This window comes from Tauraco erythrolophus, chromosome 17 (genome assembly GCF_009769465.1).
Source record: "Tauraco erythrolophus isolate bTauEry1 chromosome 17, bTauEry1.pri, whole genome shotgun sequence".
Taxonomy (NCBI): domain Eukaryota; kingdom Metazoa; phylum Chordata; class Aves; order Musophagiformes; family Musophagidae; genus Tauraco; species Tauraco erythrolophus.
The window spans coordinates 9,804,114-9,819,821 of NC_141481.1; the positions used below are offsets into that span (position 1 = coordinate 9,804,114).

The 15,708-nt window shown below is 44.7% G+C and overlaps 1 protein-coding gene across 1 annotated transcript in view; it reads right to left on the reverse strand.

Annotated features, from left to right (window-relative positions):
- Window positions 1–15,708, reverse strand: part of MAD1L1 (mitotic arrest deficient 1 like 1) — a 384,548-nt gene that overhangs the window by 167,284 nt on the left and 201,556 nt on the right. The window contains 1 exon segment of the mRNA XM_086622170.1: window positions 3,088–3,176. Coding sequence (XP_086478296.1) covers window positions 3,088–3,176 — 89 coding nt within the window.

Consider the following 15,708-nt stretch of genomic DNA (forward strand, 5'->3'; position numbering starts at 1 on the left):
AGAAGGAAGGAGTAACAGTGGTGCTTGTTTTGCTCGCTCCTCCTTAGCAGCTACATAAAATTGAGTGTATCGGTCCTATTGAGGCCCACATGGACACAGGGGGAGGACGAGCACAGCAGACCTAATCCCTTCCCATACCAATCTCTGATCTCCTCCCTTCTGCGCTTTAATTAGAGCTAACCAATTAGCTTCTGCTCTAAGGAGTGGACACATCCAGCCGAGTCACGATGAGTATTCTGGGGCAGACCACAACATGTTATTCCTGAACCCCAAAAGCCTGGAGAGAAAGATAGTGATTTATCTTACACTCCTTTGAGAAGGAGCCTCTTCTATGAAGAACAAACTTGGCCCAGTTTCTTGTCCAATGCACGAAAAATGCTAGAAAAAACATAAGGCCCAATCATATCCTTTGACTGCTTAAGTCTAGGAGCATAAGAAAAAAAATCTTTATGGAGTCGATTTTGCAATGCTGAACAGAGTGCTTGCGAGTCTGAGAAGACACCTGAAGCAGCAGTAGCAGCCAACAGTAAGGAAAAAGGAGCAGGGACCGGCTTACCAGCTCTCCAGCAAAGAGAGCTCCAGCAGAAAGAGAACACTTTGCACCAAGTCATTTACTGTTAGAGCTGAGCAGTGAAAAGGGTGATTAAAACCAAACAAATCCATGCTTTTTGGAACAGCTTTGTAGCTAAACGACTAGCATCAGGGCCTGGGACAAGTATTTAAATCAGCCGTAACAACAAAAAGTGGTTCAGTAAAAAGAGACAGAAAAAGCCTGGAATTAGATCCTGGGCCCGTGGCCTCTGTGCATCCGTAGCCTCGGGGGCGTGTGGTACTGAAATGGAAAAGAGAAGAAAAGACAAAAATATCACCCTGAAACAACTGCAGAAGCTGAGCCTCTTTGCTGAAACAGCTTTCAGCGTACGGCTCAGCACTGGAGAACGGCTCCGCACCACCAATGGCTGCACTGGGAACAGGGCTGTGTCTGTCACACTTTGCGTGGAGGCTTCGGCACAATTTCATGAAAGGAGGAGAGAGATGAGATTAGTAGTCAAATAAATTCTTTAAAAACAAAAAAGAGAGAAAGAAAAACATTATGTAGAGGGTTTTGGGGCTACCTTTGCGCAGAACCTAACACTACAATCCTGTGACAAGCAGGTACTTGCGAGCTCCACTTGTTCCTGCCCAGGAAATCAGTTTTCATTCAGGGCAAAGCCAGACCTTCTATCCCCACTGCCAAGAGCCTTCTGCAATACGAAACGGTCCTGAACTACGTGGCAATCCAGCTGTTTCCCCCTACACATGCCATTCCTGAAGCTGCTTGGTTAATAGATGGCAAACGCTGCTCAGCGAAGATAAACACCGAATAATGTGTCTTGGAGGTGAAAATAAAGAGACTGAACATCTCCTACATGAAAGGGTGCTGCAGCCCATACCAACCAAGGGAGGGAGAGACCGAGGAGGTACTGCAGAAATATTCTGAAAACCTTCAGCTCCCAGAAGACAGCGCACAGGATGCTGGCTTTACTGATAGAGAGGCATAATATTAATCAGGAGTGACGGGTTTAATGCTGCTGAGGAGGTGCTGAGTACTTCTGCAGCAGTACAAACACCAGGATTCAGAGGGCCTGGTGTGCCTTAGCAAAGGAAAAACCTGAATGAGCTCAGGTCAAACAAGCATCCACAATACGCAAAAGCAGATGGAGACAGGATTATCTCCCTGAAAAAGGGAAAGCCATAGCATACCATCCTCTAGAGGAAATCAAACATATGACAGAATAAAAAAGGGAGATGTACGCCTTGGGTCTTCAGAACTATTACACCATCTTGAGGGAACTATACTCCAGGAGCGAGGCCCTAATTCTAGGTGTACAGCCCTAAAATGCATTGCAATAGCTTAGCTGAACACGTGTTATTTTCAAACGCCTCCCCTCTGCTATGGAGCTGGGCTTTCAAAGCCGTAAAACAAGCTCCAGAGGCAAAGCACAAGAGCAAAGTCGTAACGTACAGGCCAGTAATTTCTGCTTCTGCAAGATTCCGCTTGCTGCAAAAATCCTGCTTTCAGTCCTAAAAGGCAGTAACGCTTTACAGTGATGGAGTTGAAAATATAAAAGAATTAAGAACTGAAACTCCAGCCAAAGTCTTACATCAGCTGAGAACAAAAAACTCAGCCTGTCAAGGTCTGATTCGCTCAGCTTAAATAAAAGGAATTTTATTAAACATTCAGAAACAGACGAACTTTTCTGTGCTGAGTATTTATTGTGTCACCTGCTTTGGAATGGAAGCTATAAATGCTTTAATAAATACATGGAAAGGTTGTCTAGCTTCACTGTACCTTTTGTAAATGCTCATGTATCCTCTGCTGAAATGCTGTTTTGTGACTTCTCTTTCACTGAATCACAACAGATACCCCTCTGCCATCTGCAGCAATGCACGAGGGGAAACATCCCTCTTTTATCTCCACTGCTACATGCACATCAGTATTACAAAAGCTGGATTCTAAACCTCTTTACACACATGCCAACAGATCCTGTATTTACAGTCAAGATTTGGTCAAAACAAGAAACAAACAGCAATGCTGTTTCCACAGGAAAGAAAGTCAACAGGGGGAATAGTGACGCAGGAGCCAGCCTTATAAATTAAATGAGTGCAAGAGACCCCAAACATTGAAAGAAAGGAGCCTGCAGCCTCCCAAAAGACAGAAAAGCTTATAAAGTATCTAAATGCAGGAAAGATACAGGTCTGAGGCTTTCTTTTCATGCTTCAAGGATTTCTCATGTCCATAAAAGTTGTCGGGAAAGTAAAAAGTGTGTTTGGGAAAAGGACATTCTACTTCAGAAATATAAGGAGAACATGTTCTGATTGATGCTACCATGGCTGTTCCCTGAAAAGCAGGCAGTCTATGTACACAGGCAGTCTATAGGCACCCACTTTTTCATGCTTTGTAGCATGGTTAGGTCCTGTACCTGGTGCTCTACCACGAGATGGCAATAATGAGAGCAGGCAGTGAAACTACCCCGGGCATTTCCCTTCTCATTAGTTCCAGTGGAAACAGCAGAACTTTCTCAGCCTTCCCCTTGTTTTGCCTACCTAAGCGTGTCAACCTCCTCCTTGGTGATGACGGTACTTTGCTCAGCTGTGCACTCTTGAGACTTCAGGACCTTCATCTCCACCTCCAGCTGCAGAAGAGAAAAGGCATTAGTTCCTCCAGTACTAAACCGGGGGACAGACGAACAGCAAAGGAAGGAGGACGAAATCATGACGTTCTGCATAGTTCAGACCTTTCTCAGGATACAGACGTGAAGTACAACTCTCACGTGTTGAATGTCAAAACCTCGGTTAATCCTGCTTCCCTTTGCAATCCTTTTGCTTTTCCCCATATTTTCTCCAAGGTAGATGAGGCCCAGAAAGTTGATCGTTTCTTAGCAAAGCTTCTGCTTCTCTTCCAGATAATTCCCCAATCCCGTCTCCCACAGATAATGGGATGCAGACAATTATCTGTGTGGTATTATGAGCTCGCTGCCACCTGAGATGCAGTATTGACAGTTCAACCTCATTTAGCTTCAATTCTTCCCCAGAAGAAATGAACCACAGGATTACGCTGTCTTGTCCAGGACAACTCAGACTCATACATTGAATCCACAGGACTGGGGAATATTTCCAGCACTTTCCAATACACACTTCTAGCTCAGGCTGCTCAGGTAGGTCTGCTGGAACAAACAATTAAGAGTACATTCTGCCTCTGGCCTTGCTTGGGAAGGAACTCCAAGAAATCACCTCAAAACTCTACAGACATGAAAACTTCTTACCCAGCCTCTACCGTTCTCCAGCTCCTTGACTTATGGGAATCTGTATCCCTAATTCAGCTATGAAGACGACACACAGATTGATAAATGACATATGTTACTTGTTTCTATACCCCTCAGAAAATTATTTATTATGAATTGTAAGCAGAGACAAACTACCTGGAAGATACTCAAACTTCTGTTTCAGCACCATCTCCCAGCTTACACCTCCTTCGCACTCATCCTTCAGATTTTGAATTTCCTTTTGTCATCTGTCTTTTAGCACCTGGTGACTAATTCTCCTAATAAATCTATTGACAGAAACTATATTTTTCACTGAGGAGGAAAACAATAAGCAATCCAGTCCTAATTACAGATGCAAAACTTATGACCAGAGAGAGTTCAGTGCTCAGCACCAGGGAAACAATCCATTAACAAACCATTTCCTTCAACAGCACTGATTAGACTTGTAGAGCGAAATCCCATTGCAATGGCAAACTACCTGCAAAGACAGCAAGCTGGCAGAAACTCCCCAGTTTTAGAAGGAAGAGGAGCATATTGACACATACAGGCATATTGCTCAGCCAGAACTGAAATTTTGACATATTGCCTCTTTGCCCTTCCAGGCTTACCAGAAAAGACAGACAGAACATGGCAGCACTGTTAGCAGGAAAGGGCAGCAAAGGGATGGTTGGATTATTCTCCCTCCCCTTTCCGATACCACAGGGACGCAGCAGAAGAGAGAGGGCAGAAAAGAGGTTTTAGCCAAATTTCCCCCGGCACCTCGAAGCCCTGCGTTCTGCCCCTGCCTGTCAAAAGGCATCCAGGAACCAAAAATAAGCAAAGGCCCACCTGCATCATCAGGCTGTACAAATGTTAATGTATATTAGCTGCCCGATAAGATTATCACAGCCAGAAATGCTTCCCTCAATTTTCTGATTACTGAGCTTATCTCTCCCAGCTCAGCCCATCACAGATGGCTGGGGATAAAGCAAGCACACCCGATAATTCCAGGAATGTGAATAAAAGGTACCGGGACGAGAAGCAGGCTTCAATTCCAACCTCCTCCTAGCAGGAAAACACTCATTATATCTCCCGTTTCCCCGTGTCTGCCACAGCCTGGATGTATTGGCTATTTAAGAGTTTTGTGCTGCTTTCTGGACTGCATGTGGACAGCATTTGAAGATGGAAGGGCTGGTAAATATGTTATTTATCACAGGCTAAGCGGGCTCAGCCTTGAGTCCAACTGCCACCTGCTCACCGACACGAGCAGATAAATCACGGCCACCTTCTTGGGGGAGAAGGTGGGACGGAGCGGGTGGGTGAGTGACCTGCTGTTGTGATCTGGGGTCTCTTGTGTGGGCTGCGTAGAGAGGAAAAAAATGGAGTGTGTAATGGGAAAAGGAGATGGGAGAGTGACTGTAAACACGCTCAAGTGAACGCTGCCGTGAAAAGCGTCAGCGCAGGTCTCGCCTGATACACAGGTGACAAATTAGTGCCGGGTACGCTCAGCAGCGGCGTGATGACATTCTGCTGGGTTTCTAGGAATAAGCCCTTGAAAGAGAACGAGGAGGGAAGGGCACAGGGACTGTAAGGGCATTTTATGTCATTTCTGTGTCCTCTTAATTTGCAAGCACTGGAACTACCTGGACTGAAAATGTGATGAGCCTGAGGTGAGAAGGGGGAGGAGGGCACGGCAATATCTTTACGGATGAAACTGGCTCGAGCAGTTCCATGTTGACACAGACCTGCTTCCCTCAACTAGGATTAAAACTACTGGAGAGTTTCAAGTTCAGGCCAAGGCACAACTTTGTGCTGCGGCAATATATTGTCATTAAAACCTCACTAATCATTTATGAAAAAAAGAAACTAAAACAATTAAGGCATTAACTATTTCATTCAAAATATGCTGCTTGCTTCCTTTAATTGTTACGGTTTCAGCGAGGAAAACATCCCTGTCTGACAATCTCATAGAGACATGAAAAATGTTATTTATGTCTTTTCTAGAGAGAGTAAAAAAAAAAGTTAGTTAAGACATGAGTGGCTTATTGTTGGGATCCAACTCTGCTTTTCCGAAGGCAGCACAGTGCAAGCAAATAAGTCTTCACGAAAGAGAATGAAGAGAATGGCTAAAAAGAGCAAAAAAGGAGGAATCCATGGATAAAACCTTCCTCTTACTTGCAGTTTCGTCTGCTGGACAATCCAAGCAGAACATGATCTCACCAGCCTCCGGCCAGACCTGGCACACTCGTACCAGCATGACGCTGTGTTAGACATTGCCACCACCCGCTCCCCCTCCAACTGGATCACTGCAGTTCTGCACGTGATCCAGTCAAGACAGAAAGCAGAGAAAAAAGAAAGAAAAGCAGCAGAACCGAATGAGGAAAATAAGCAACAGGAGGGCAGTAGTAGGAGAAATACAAAATTTTGTGCAAGACTAAGAGGTGGGGAGGTTACCGAGACCGTTCCCTTTGACACAGCCCCTCAGGACAGCTCCGGGGACCAGGCGATAAACCTGAAATCACTCACTGCGGTGGCAGAGTTTGGCCCTTTCTGTCTGCTTGTCCTCTCGGTATCAGTGGCAAAGAACGGCCTCAGGAAGGGAGAAGGAGAGGAAGAGCCTATCTCCTCTTGCTGTTTTCTCTGCCTAATTCCCATGACATCCCTTCTCCTCAATTAATTTCCAGTCCTAGTCTCTCTTGTTCACCAGACACTACTTTCAGCAGGCATTTTCTGCTTTTTGGACTAACTCAATATTCCTGCCTAAACTCTTCCAATTTTTATCAATAATTTCATATAACTGGCTGAGTTAAACTTTTATTACTTTGAATACATTAAACTAGTCGAAGCCATTACCTAGCAGAGAAGGGAAAAGGGCCACTCAAATTACAGCTCATTGCTGTATTCCCCCATTCAGTACCAAATGACCTAGGTCAGACTTGGATCCTTTAGCTCTCTTTCATGTTGATCTGGCTTTTTTAACAAGCATCGAGAGCAGAGAGAGAACATTGTCCCAAAATACAGCATTGCATCTCTGATCCTGCAGACTGCACAAGAGGGGCTGAGCACCTACAACTCCTGCAGGAGCTTCAGGGTTAATATCGCTCAGGATCAGACCCTCAGCGATATCCCCACTGTACAGAACACATTAGCAACTTGAAAAGAAACCAAGCTATTATTTCAATTTTTTTAAAAGTTATCCAAGGTTTTTATGACACTAGAAAAGGCAGAATAATGAGCAATGTCAGAGCCCATGACTCGCGAATAAATCACATAAACAGGTACTTAACATTTTGACTATGTGATGTTCTCTTCTCAGAATATACTGGAGCCTCTTGCTCTCAACCTAAAATGATCCTGTCTATCCCAAACCTTTTCTATTCTCTTTCCCTTCATAAGGATGAATTTCAGTCCAGCTTTATTGCTCTCTATAGAGAGCGATCAGGACACATCCAGTATATAGAGTAATTCTGGAACGTTCCCTTCCACAAATACGTAAGGACCCCAAAAGATGAAATGCAAATACTTTTTCCAAAATAAATACTATCATCATTATTTACAAACTGAGAAAAAGAGGAAGAACATGGGTGGATTTATGTCTAGTGTTTAATTAAATGAAATATCATTCTTCTTTCAGCCTTACTTTTAAACCTGCCTGGACAGGATTTCAAGATGGTGGTTCTCCTCCAAGTGTTAATGACATAGCAAACACCCGCAGCAGTGTAAGAAATGTGTTTCTTGCCGGTTTTCTCTTCTGTAGGAATTATTTAAAGATATATGAGATGACAGGAGAAATATAAAATTATAAATTCATCTCCTGACAGCTAGAAGAAACAAACCTTTACTTTAGAGAGCTGATTTTCTTGGTGTGTTTCTGGCATTTGTCATTTCTGACCCATATTTCTCCCCTCCAAAACAAGTATTCCAAGTAACTGCAATGTCACGGATCTGCTGTTCCTCCCACTTGATTCCAGCGAGCTTCAGCGTTCATGAAAACGAGCCTTTCCGAAGCATCCTACTGACCTACTGTCCACATCCCATCTTCAAAATGAGACTTATCACGGGACTTCAACTTGTAAATCAAATCAGTCCCCCTTGAAAACCACACTTACAAACTTCTGAAAATTTTAACACGTTAAGATAACGATCAAATTGGTTCGTGTGGCTCATTTTGGGTAGTAAAGTACAAAAATGACTCAAATCTAAAGTATTTCAAGTGACTGGTAAAGACAGGATTTGCATGTTGAAAAGGGGGCCGGTTTACTCGCCCACATCATGTACACGTATTTCACAGAACACATGCTGGAGACATACAGTTATTATTTGAATAATGAGTGAATTTTAGTGAGGGGCTGATACAGCAATCTTATCCTGATGAAGTGTGTTTGCACGTCATTCAGCATTCTTGGAACTGGAAAAAGCAGGAAATGCTGAATCCATTATAAATGTCGAAAGGTTTATTTAACAATGGGCTGATGCAACATCCTTTGAAAGGCCTTCCTCAGCAAAAGAGCTGATTTTAAAAGGCAGAGATAAATAGGAACTGAATTGCATGGAGCCAGCATGGAAAGGTGAATAGAGAGTTTGTGTTTGACTACAAGTCTCAACACAATTCAAGAAGCTATTTAAATACATAAATATTTAAATGTATGAAAACCAAGCAGACTTGGAAAGGAAGTGTGTACCCTAAAATAGACAAGAACAGAGAAACGGGACCCTGAGTATGACCTATACACTGAGGTTTGAAAACAGGCAAACTACCCTTCCCCAGGAGCTTGATACACCAGTTATTCTACTGATGCTATTTCTGCTTCTCTCCGAAGGATGTAGCAGTGACTAAGGATCTTATTTACCTCTCTTCCCACAGAGCAGCACGGTGAGCTCGGTGACCTCCTGTTGTCAACAAGCTTATAAATCTGGTGTCAGGACAGAAATCAAATGTACACGAACGCCAGTGAGTTTAATTTGGGTGTCCAGCCATACCACAAGGTAGTAAGACACCATGCTGAGCACTTCCATAGATCATTCTGCTCAGGAAAGGCAGTATTACCTCTTCCATACGCCCTACCCACTGGTGTGCTGAAGGGCTGTTCCCCTAAAACATCTGCAGAGAAGCACACATGGGGAGAACTAAGCCTCACCAGATTTCTTAATGAACTTCACTCCTCTTCAAAAAAATAGGACAACACTTGCAAAACAAAATATTACTTGCCATTTAGAAACAGGCTAAGCAACCCAGGATTAGTTGGTACATTTTCCTGGGAAAATTAATCCTTGATGCTATTATGAAACAAAAGCAATAAACCCAAAGAAAATCAGATATTCAATAAAAAGTGGTTCAGAATTGCCTATTTCCCACTTGGTTGAAGCAAAAAAAAAACCACGTGGTTTTTTTTCCTCTTTAAAGACAAAGGATAGCTGGATCAGAGTCGCTGATCTCTATGGGTTATCCAACAAACCCGGTGTGCTTTCACCACTGAGAAGACAGGGCTAGAAGCAACCTTCTAGTAAACAGTTTCCTAAAAAGGTACTCAGGCATATATATTCTTGTAGACACACACAAACTGGGAAATGGACATATGCTGACTTCTGCTTCTCTCCAATACAGTCTGGATTGTGGCTTTTCTCCTCCTGTTGCAGTAACAAGAGAGTCATTTTTCAAGTTTATACCAAATGTCATTCTATTTCATTTCCAAATATAATCTCCAAGAGAGAAGGTTTGCTTGCCCTATTTCCAATCTCTAAAGTTAATACACAAATTTATATTCCTTTCTCCCACTCGCTCTCCTAAATTAAGAGGCGTAATTACTAGGAACGCTTGCTACAAACGAAAGAAGTGCCAAGGGAGAAGGAGCTGTCACCGCTGGACGTTTGTAGCAGCCACCCTCCTCTCGTTCCCATCCCTGGAGGATCCTGCTTATGAGGCAGTTTCTATCTTCCCTATTAGCAGGGGTAGCCAACACACAGCAGCAGACACCAACCCCTCCCTTTCCAGGCAGGACAATCATAAGGCACAAAATTACAAAATTAACTTCAGCCTGTCAAGGAGCCACCAGTGCTTGCAAGGATCCTTCCTCCCAAATTCACCTTCTGCCTCTCCCCAGCTGTGCTGACCTCTCGGGTGACGTCAGGTTTCCTTAAGGACAGCAGAGAAACTCAGATGTGCCATCTAAAAATTCAGCCCCAGTCTCATCTCTCTCCCTCCTCCCCATCTCCAGCACCCTCTCAAAAGGAAGATTGATTATTATAATCAGACTTAGCTCTGACACAGCATTTGCATTTTCAAAGCACAGCATAGTCATTAACTAATTCATCTACCCCAAGGGAGCCCTAACGAGCTTTCACCTCTCCCCCCTCTGATTCCCAATCTGCAGGCAGCCCCCAGCTTTTCTTCCAACACCTCCCCTCTACATTGTGCTGCACAACCGCAGCTTGGTGAAACTCCAGACGAGCTCAGCGAGCCAAATTGAGCCCTGCTGCAAAGGAACACAGCTCTGCTGCTAGCAGCTGAAGAGGACGAATGCACAGACACCCTATTTAAACTAGTTGGCCTAAGGTTTCCATACGGAATCACAATGGTATAGGGTATTACAGGAAAGAGTTTTTGTTCTGCAAAATAAAGCCAATGCCACAGGGGTCTCAAAATTATCACGCTCCCATATGAGCAGCATCGGCCGCCAGCCTGAGCTGCGTGCCCAGCTGCAAGCACGTGAAGAAGGAATCATCATCGCATCACACCCTCCAAAACCCCAACTCCTCCTGCACAGCCCATCCAACAAGCTCAGACACTCACGCCCCATGTTCTTCCCCAAACACCTACCATGCAACTTTGCCCCAGGACTCAGCCTCCTGCCCCTGCTTAAGTCTCTTCTCACCCCCCAACACTGCCAGATGCTGACCCTTCCCTCTCACCCACCTCCCCTTTGCTCATCTCTGCATCCTGCCCCAGCAGATCTGCAGAGCCCCACACCCACAGGTGCTCCAGACAACAGCAGATTATTGTTGATGAGCAATAAAGTCTAATTGGAAGTGCTTAACTCATATTCAGATGATCCATTTCAAATACTCCCGTCTGGAACACTTAAGACAAAAAAAAAAATCAGGAAAATATTTATTTTCTCTCTTGCTTTTTAACCTACAGCAAATAGGGCTGTTACTCGAAGGAGGGATAAGGTGACAGTGTTGATACTGTCACCCTGCAGCAATGCACTAACGACCAAGACTTGGTACCTCAAGTGGGGGTGCAGAAGGGTGTGCAAAACCCTGCAGTTTTGAACAGCTTCAATGCTCCAGCTGACCCAGTCAGCGTAATGCTTGGGACCCTTTTTACCCATGAGTGGTACATACAAAACCACACACCGGCTCTGGAAGGAGCCCGTCCTCCTGCTTGAAGGACAGATGCTCTGCTGATGCTACAGCACATCTGAAGGCAACTGCCCTGGTCACCAGCACAGACTCCATGTCAACAGCAAGCATCGTTCAACACCAATCATCACGTGGGTATCGACTTAGGAGGGTTTTGACAGCTTTGTCTTCTTGAGCTTTGTTCTCTGCTTTATGCTGTGTTTATTTCTGGTACTCTGGGATGGGTGAAAGGTGTGACAGATGGAAATAAGCACTACTGGACATTTCAGCAGGATGGAAGCTGGCTCAGAGCTCAAGATGAACCGAAAGCAGAAAGTTTGAGGGGAAGAAGTGTGCAAGAGCCCCACCGAGCAAGGGAACTGGAGATGTCAATTCAAACACACGAGTTTATTTGAGTATAATGACATATTTCAACCCTCCCTTCCAGAAGAAGGAGCAGATGAGGAATCTCCCTCTCCATCTTGCTGCAGCCCTGTCCAGTCCACGCTCCCAGGTGCCACTACGAGACCTCGCTGCCATCGCACGACCGCAGAAATCCCTGACAGCTCCACGTCCAAAAACTCTCTTTGCTCTAACAGCTCATTCTGAAGAAGGATCACCTAATTTCCATGTTCATTCAGCTCAGAGCCTCTCTGCTGTTATCAGCCTCGCTCCACCACTTCCACCAGCACGTAGATGACTGTTTTCTTTAATTACTACCGAAAGCTCCTCCCACCAGGGAGAGCAAAACAGCTGGTGTCCACCGAGAGAAGGAAACTCCGGAGTAATTAGCCTTAAACAGCTGACACCTCCTACCCATTACTCCTGGTTAGAACAGCAAAACACAGAATAACAGTCTCTTTAGAGAACCTGTCAAGTCAGACTGAACGTGCCGCCAGCCCATCCAGCACAGCTGTGACACTGGCGCAATGGAGTTGTCTGGTCTCAAGAAGAGCATCACACAGGTCTCTCCTTTCATGCAGGAGTAGGTATGTTTGCTAGAAGCAAGTCTTCTAGCAGCTGTAATTCACAGGCAAAGCAGCAAATAAATCTGCAAAGATGTCATACCTCCTCCATACAAAGTCTGAATGCAGTTTGTTTCCTGAAAATACACCCTCGAGGAATTTCTGGAGCATTCAGTCAATAATTCCCATTAAATAGTAGCTTGTAATCCCACCTCTCACCCCCCCAGCCCGCATGAGTTTTCTTGCTGAAAAATCATCACATAATAAACAGTCAGAGAAGGATCTCTGCATTTTACTGACCACCTAGGAAGATCAAAGGGGAAAGGAAAGAGGAATCTAACACCCATTTTTGTTCCTTCATCTTCTAACATGAATACAGTGGAATCAATCTCTGCTTAATACTGTAAGAGCAAAAGAGCCTTCACTGAGTGCTAGACTTGAAAATTGAACTTAATCCTCTTGCTCCGACTCACATGGAACAACTCACAGCCTGTACTTCAACCTGCTTTTAAGAACAGCTCTCGCTCCCGCTGCATCTCCAGCCCAATTCTGCAGTTTGCTACAGCTGGGAGCACTGTCTTCTGGCATACCTTGGCAGAGCCAGGGAGGGTGAGTCGGGCCCAGTGGAGTTTCATGCTTAAGGTGTTTTCTGAACTCCCAGAGATGGGAAACAAAAGGATGGGGCAAGGGATCCAGCTATGGAAAGGCAGCAGCTCTCTGGAGAGAGCCTCCCAGCTGCCTTCAAGGAAGTGGCAGATGCTTGAAGGGGTCTTGTTCTCCAAGCCCTTCCCCAAAGAACAGGCTAAGAGGAGCAGATTTCAGGTTTTCTAGCTAAATGACCCATCCTGAGGCCCTCACACGCCTTCAAGCAGTGGGTTTTTAATGCATAAGAAGTAGGAAATCTTTCTCCCGGTGCCAAAAAGCAAAGGTTACAGGGCCCTGCCAAGCCTGCTCTGCCCATTTTAGCCTCTCGGGATTATGCCTGCGGTCCTTTTCACTTGCCAGCAAACAATCACAGAACAAAAAGCAAAAAGCAATTCCCTCTCAAATACCATATGTTCAGTTCTGGTGCCAAAACAGAAACCTGGCATTTTTAACCTTTGATGAACACATTCCTGCTGCCACCAACAACAAGCTCCGCGGTCCAGCTCGGAGGGGAGGGAAGGTGTAATAGATGTGCGGTGGATGACATTAGCACCGAATACAGCATCAACAGGACAGGGCCTGGCAGGAGCTCGATTTTATACAGCCAGTCTTTAGCCATTAATGACATATTCATAAATAAGTTAAAATTCTCCTGACAAGCTAGATCCTGTAATACAACAAAGAGTTGTCAGCCTCAATTAAGCGATTCCAAAGAGGCAGGGCACTGCCATTCATTATTTACCAAGAGGTCATAGGAAAAATTCTGCTCTATGATCTTCATGTCTCTGTGGATAAACTCCAGCTCCTGCTGGAGGACCCTCCTGCCCAGATAGAGAGACCCCAGCCTGCCACCACTACCACCTACCCCCAGCATCTAACAGCCAACAGCAAAAACCACTGGGAACAAGCTCTTCTAAGGGCACCGAGGCACAAAAAGACCAAAAGCAAAACAAATAACGTAGCAAGCTGATTACGCTGTCAGTGCAAGGACTAAGACACTCTTGAAACTTCCTGGTTTTTAATTCCTTATGTCTCTTTTTGTACTCACAAAGCCACCCCTGGGCAAGAAGTATCCAGCAACCTTTGATCTGCAGGTATATCCACTGAACATGCCCCCAGTGCCCCTCTAGATTCCATAGCTACAGATTTTCACATCCTCCCTCATGCTCAGGATAAACTGTGTCTACAGAATAGCCTTTCTCAGACCAGATCTCTCAGGATGGTCCTCTTCTGATGCAAGTATGAGTTCCCAGGACTGTGAAAGCAGGAAGCAACTGGTCTCCATCCTTGTCAAAAGCAAGCTGGAGATTAATGATTACTTTGTCCCATCCTAACATGACTGTTCAACAGACCAAGTCTTCCTTTCCCTCTCTAGACATGCACTTGGAGCACATGTTCCTTCTACAGCTTTTCCAGGATGCCTTTTAGGCAAGGCAGAAAAAAAGAGCAGAGATTACTGAACCCTAGAGGTACCCTAGACCTCTCACTGATTTTCCCTTACTTCTCAAGGTGCTGAACATAAGAGAGAGACCTTGTGCTCTCCAGGAAATTTTAGCTCAACCAAATCGAACCACACAAGTCTGAGGCAGACCATAAACTTCTTACAGACTCTGTAAAGATGAATGAAGTCTGGAAAAGCACAATACTTGTATGCATATTAATTATGCCTTTTGTATCTCAAGGTTGTGCCTCCTATAATAAGGTCTCTGATAATATCCCTATCCCATTAATTTTATTTAATCAAGTAACTTGGTGTAACTCAGATTTTACAGCGACAACAGCAACACTGACAACAGGACCATTCTAATTGCAGCACAGTAGTGTCCTCTGCACAGGAAAATGATCCACTTTTCTCCTCTGCTCAACAACTGAAGGGAAAAAAGTCCTATCCCCTTCTCCCTCCCCAGTCCTTGTTCCAGTTATAATCCTGCATTGCAAAGGTGAGAGCACATTATCGACTCTCAGTCTATTTCCAGGTTGAAAAGTGGAGCAGTCACTATCATCCTTTTTACCAAAAAGCAACCCGTTGCGTTTGTCAGTACAGCTCAGGTTTTATGGGTACACCTGTAGCATGGAGGTGTCTCCAAACGACGGGCTAAGAATTCGATCACTGTCCATGCAAGCCATCTGAGCTGGAATTGCTGCTCAGGTCTGGGTCAGACTATTTTCCTGCAATCCAGCAGTACCTGTCCCGCAGGGAGCCCAAAAGGAGGAGCAGCAGCAAGGCAGCTCTCCACTTTAGGCAGTTACCTTTCTTCCTTCTGGGAGCCCTAACCCCATGTCAGTTGTTATCACCTTCGAAGAGAAAATGAAAACAGTCCTGTTGAAACCAAACAGTGCTGCAGAGTTCCATAAAACTTTCACGTTAATGGATCCAACAGCAGGTTCATTTGTGTAATGGGACTTTTAAACAGACCATTTATTTCTTTTTAATTTGAAGGGAATGTACTATCTGATCCCACGTGCCTGGCTAGATTTTTAAAACAGAGATAAACCACAAGAATTGACTCACTAAGTCTCTTCTTCTAACCTAACTAAAATAGCATTGAGAGATTAACATGCAGAAGTGTAACGTTCTCATCACCTCTCCAGTCCACAGGCAGTTTGTCAGCACTCATCTACCAAGATCCCAAAACTTCCACAACACACTGCTTTGGCCACAGTCACATGCAATTGCTATTTCTGATGTTGCCAGAGTTTTGTGTGCCCAGCACGAATTTTCCAAAAGGGAACGTACAGCAGACACAACCCAATCAACCGAGGTCATTCGTCATTCCCTACGCTAAGACAGGACAGAAAGAAATCCCTTCTCTGGTCCTCAGAGCTCACTATATTCCTATGCCGTGGGGAACAGCAAGGACTAATTTTAATGCACTTATTTACAACAAGCACTGAGAGAGAGCTCTCAGCTAGGAAAGGGAGAAGAGGAGTAACTCTGAGTACTCCTATCCCTTTGTTCTAGGGTTTACTCT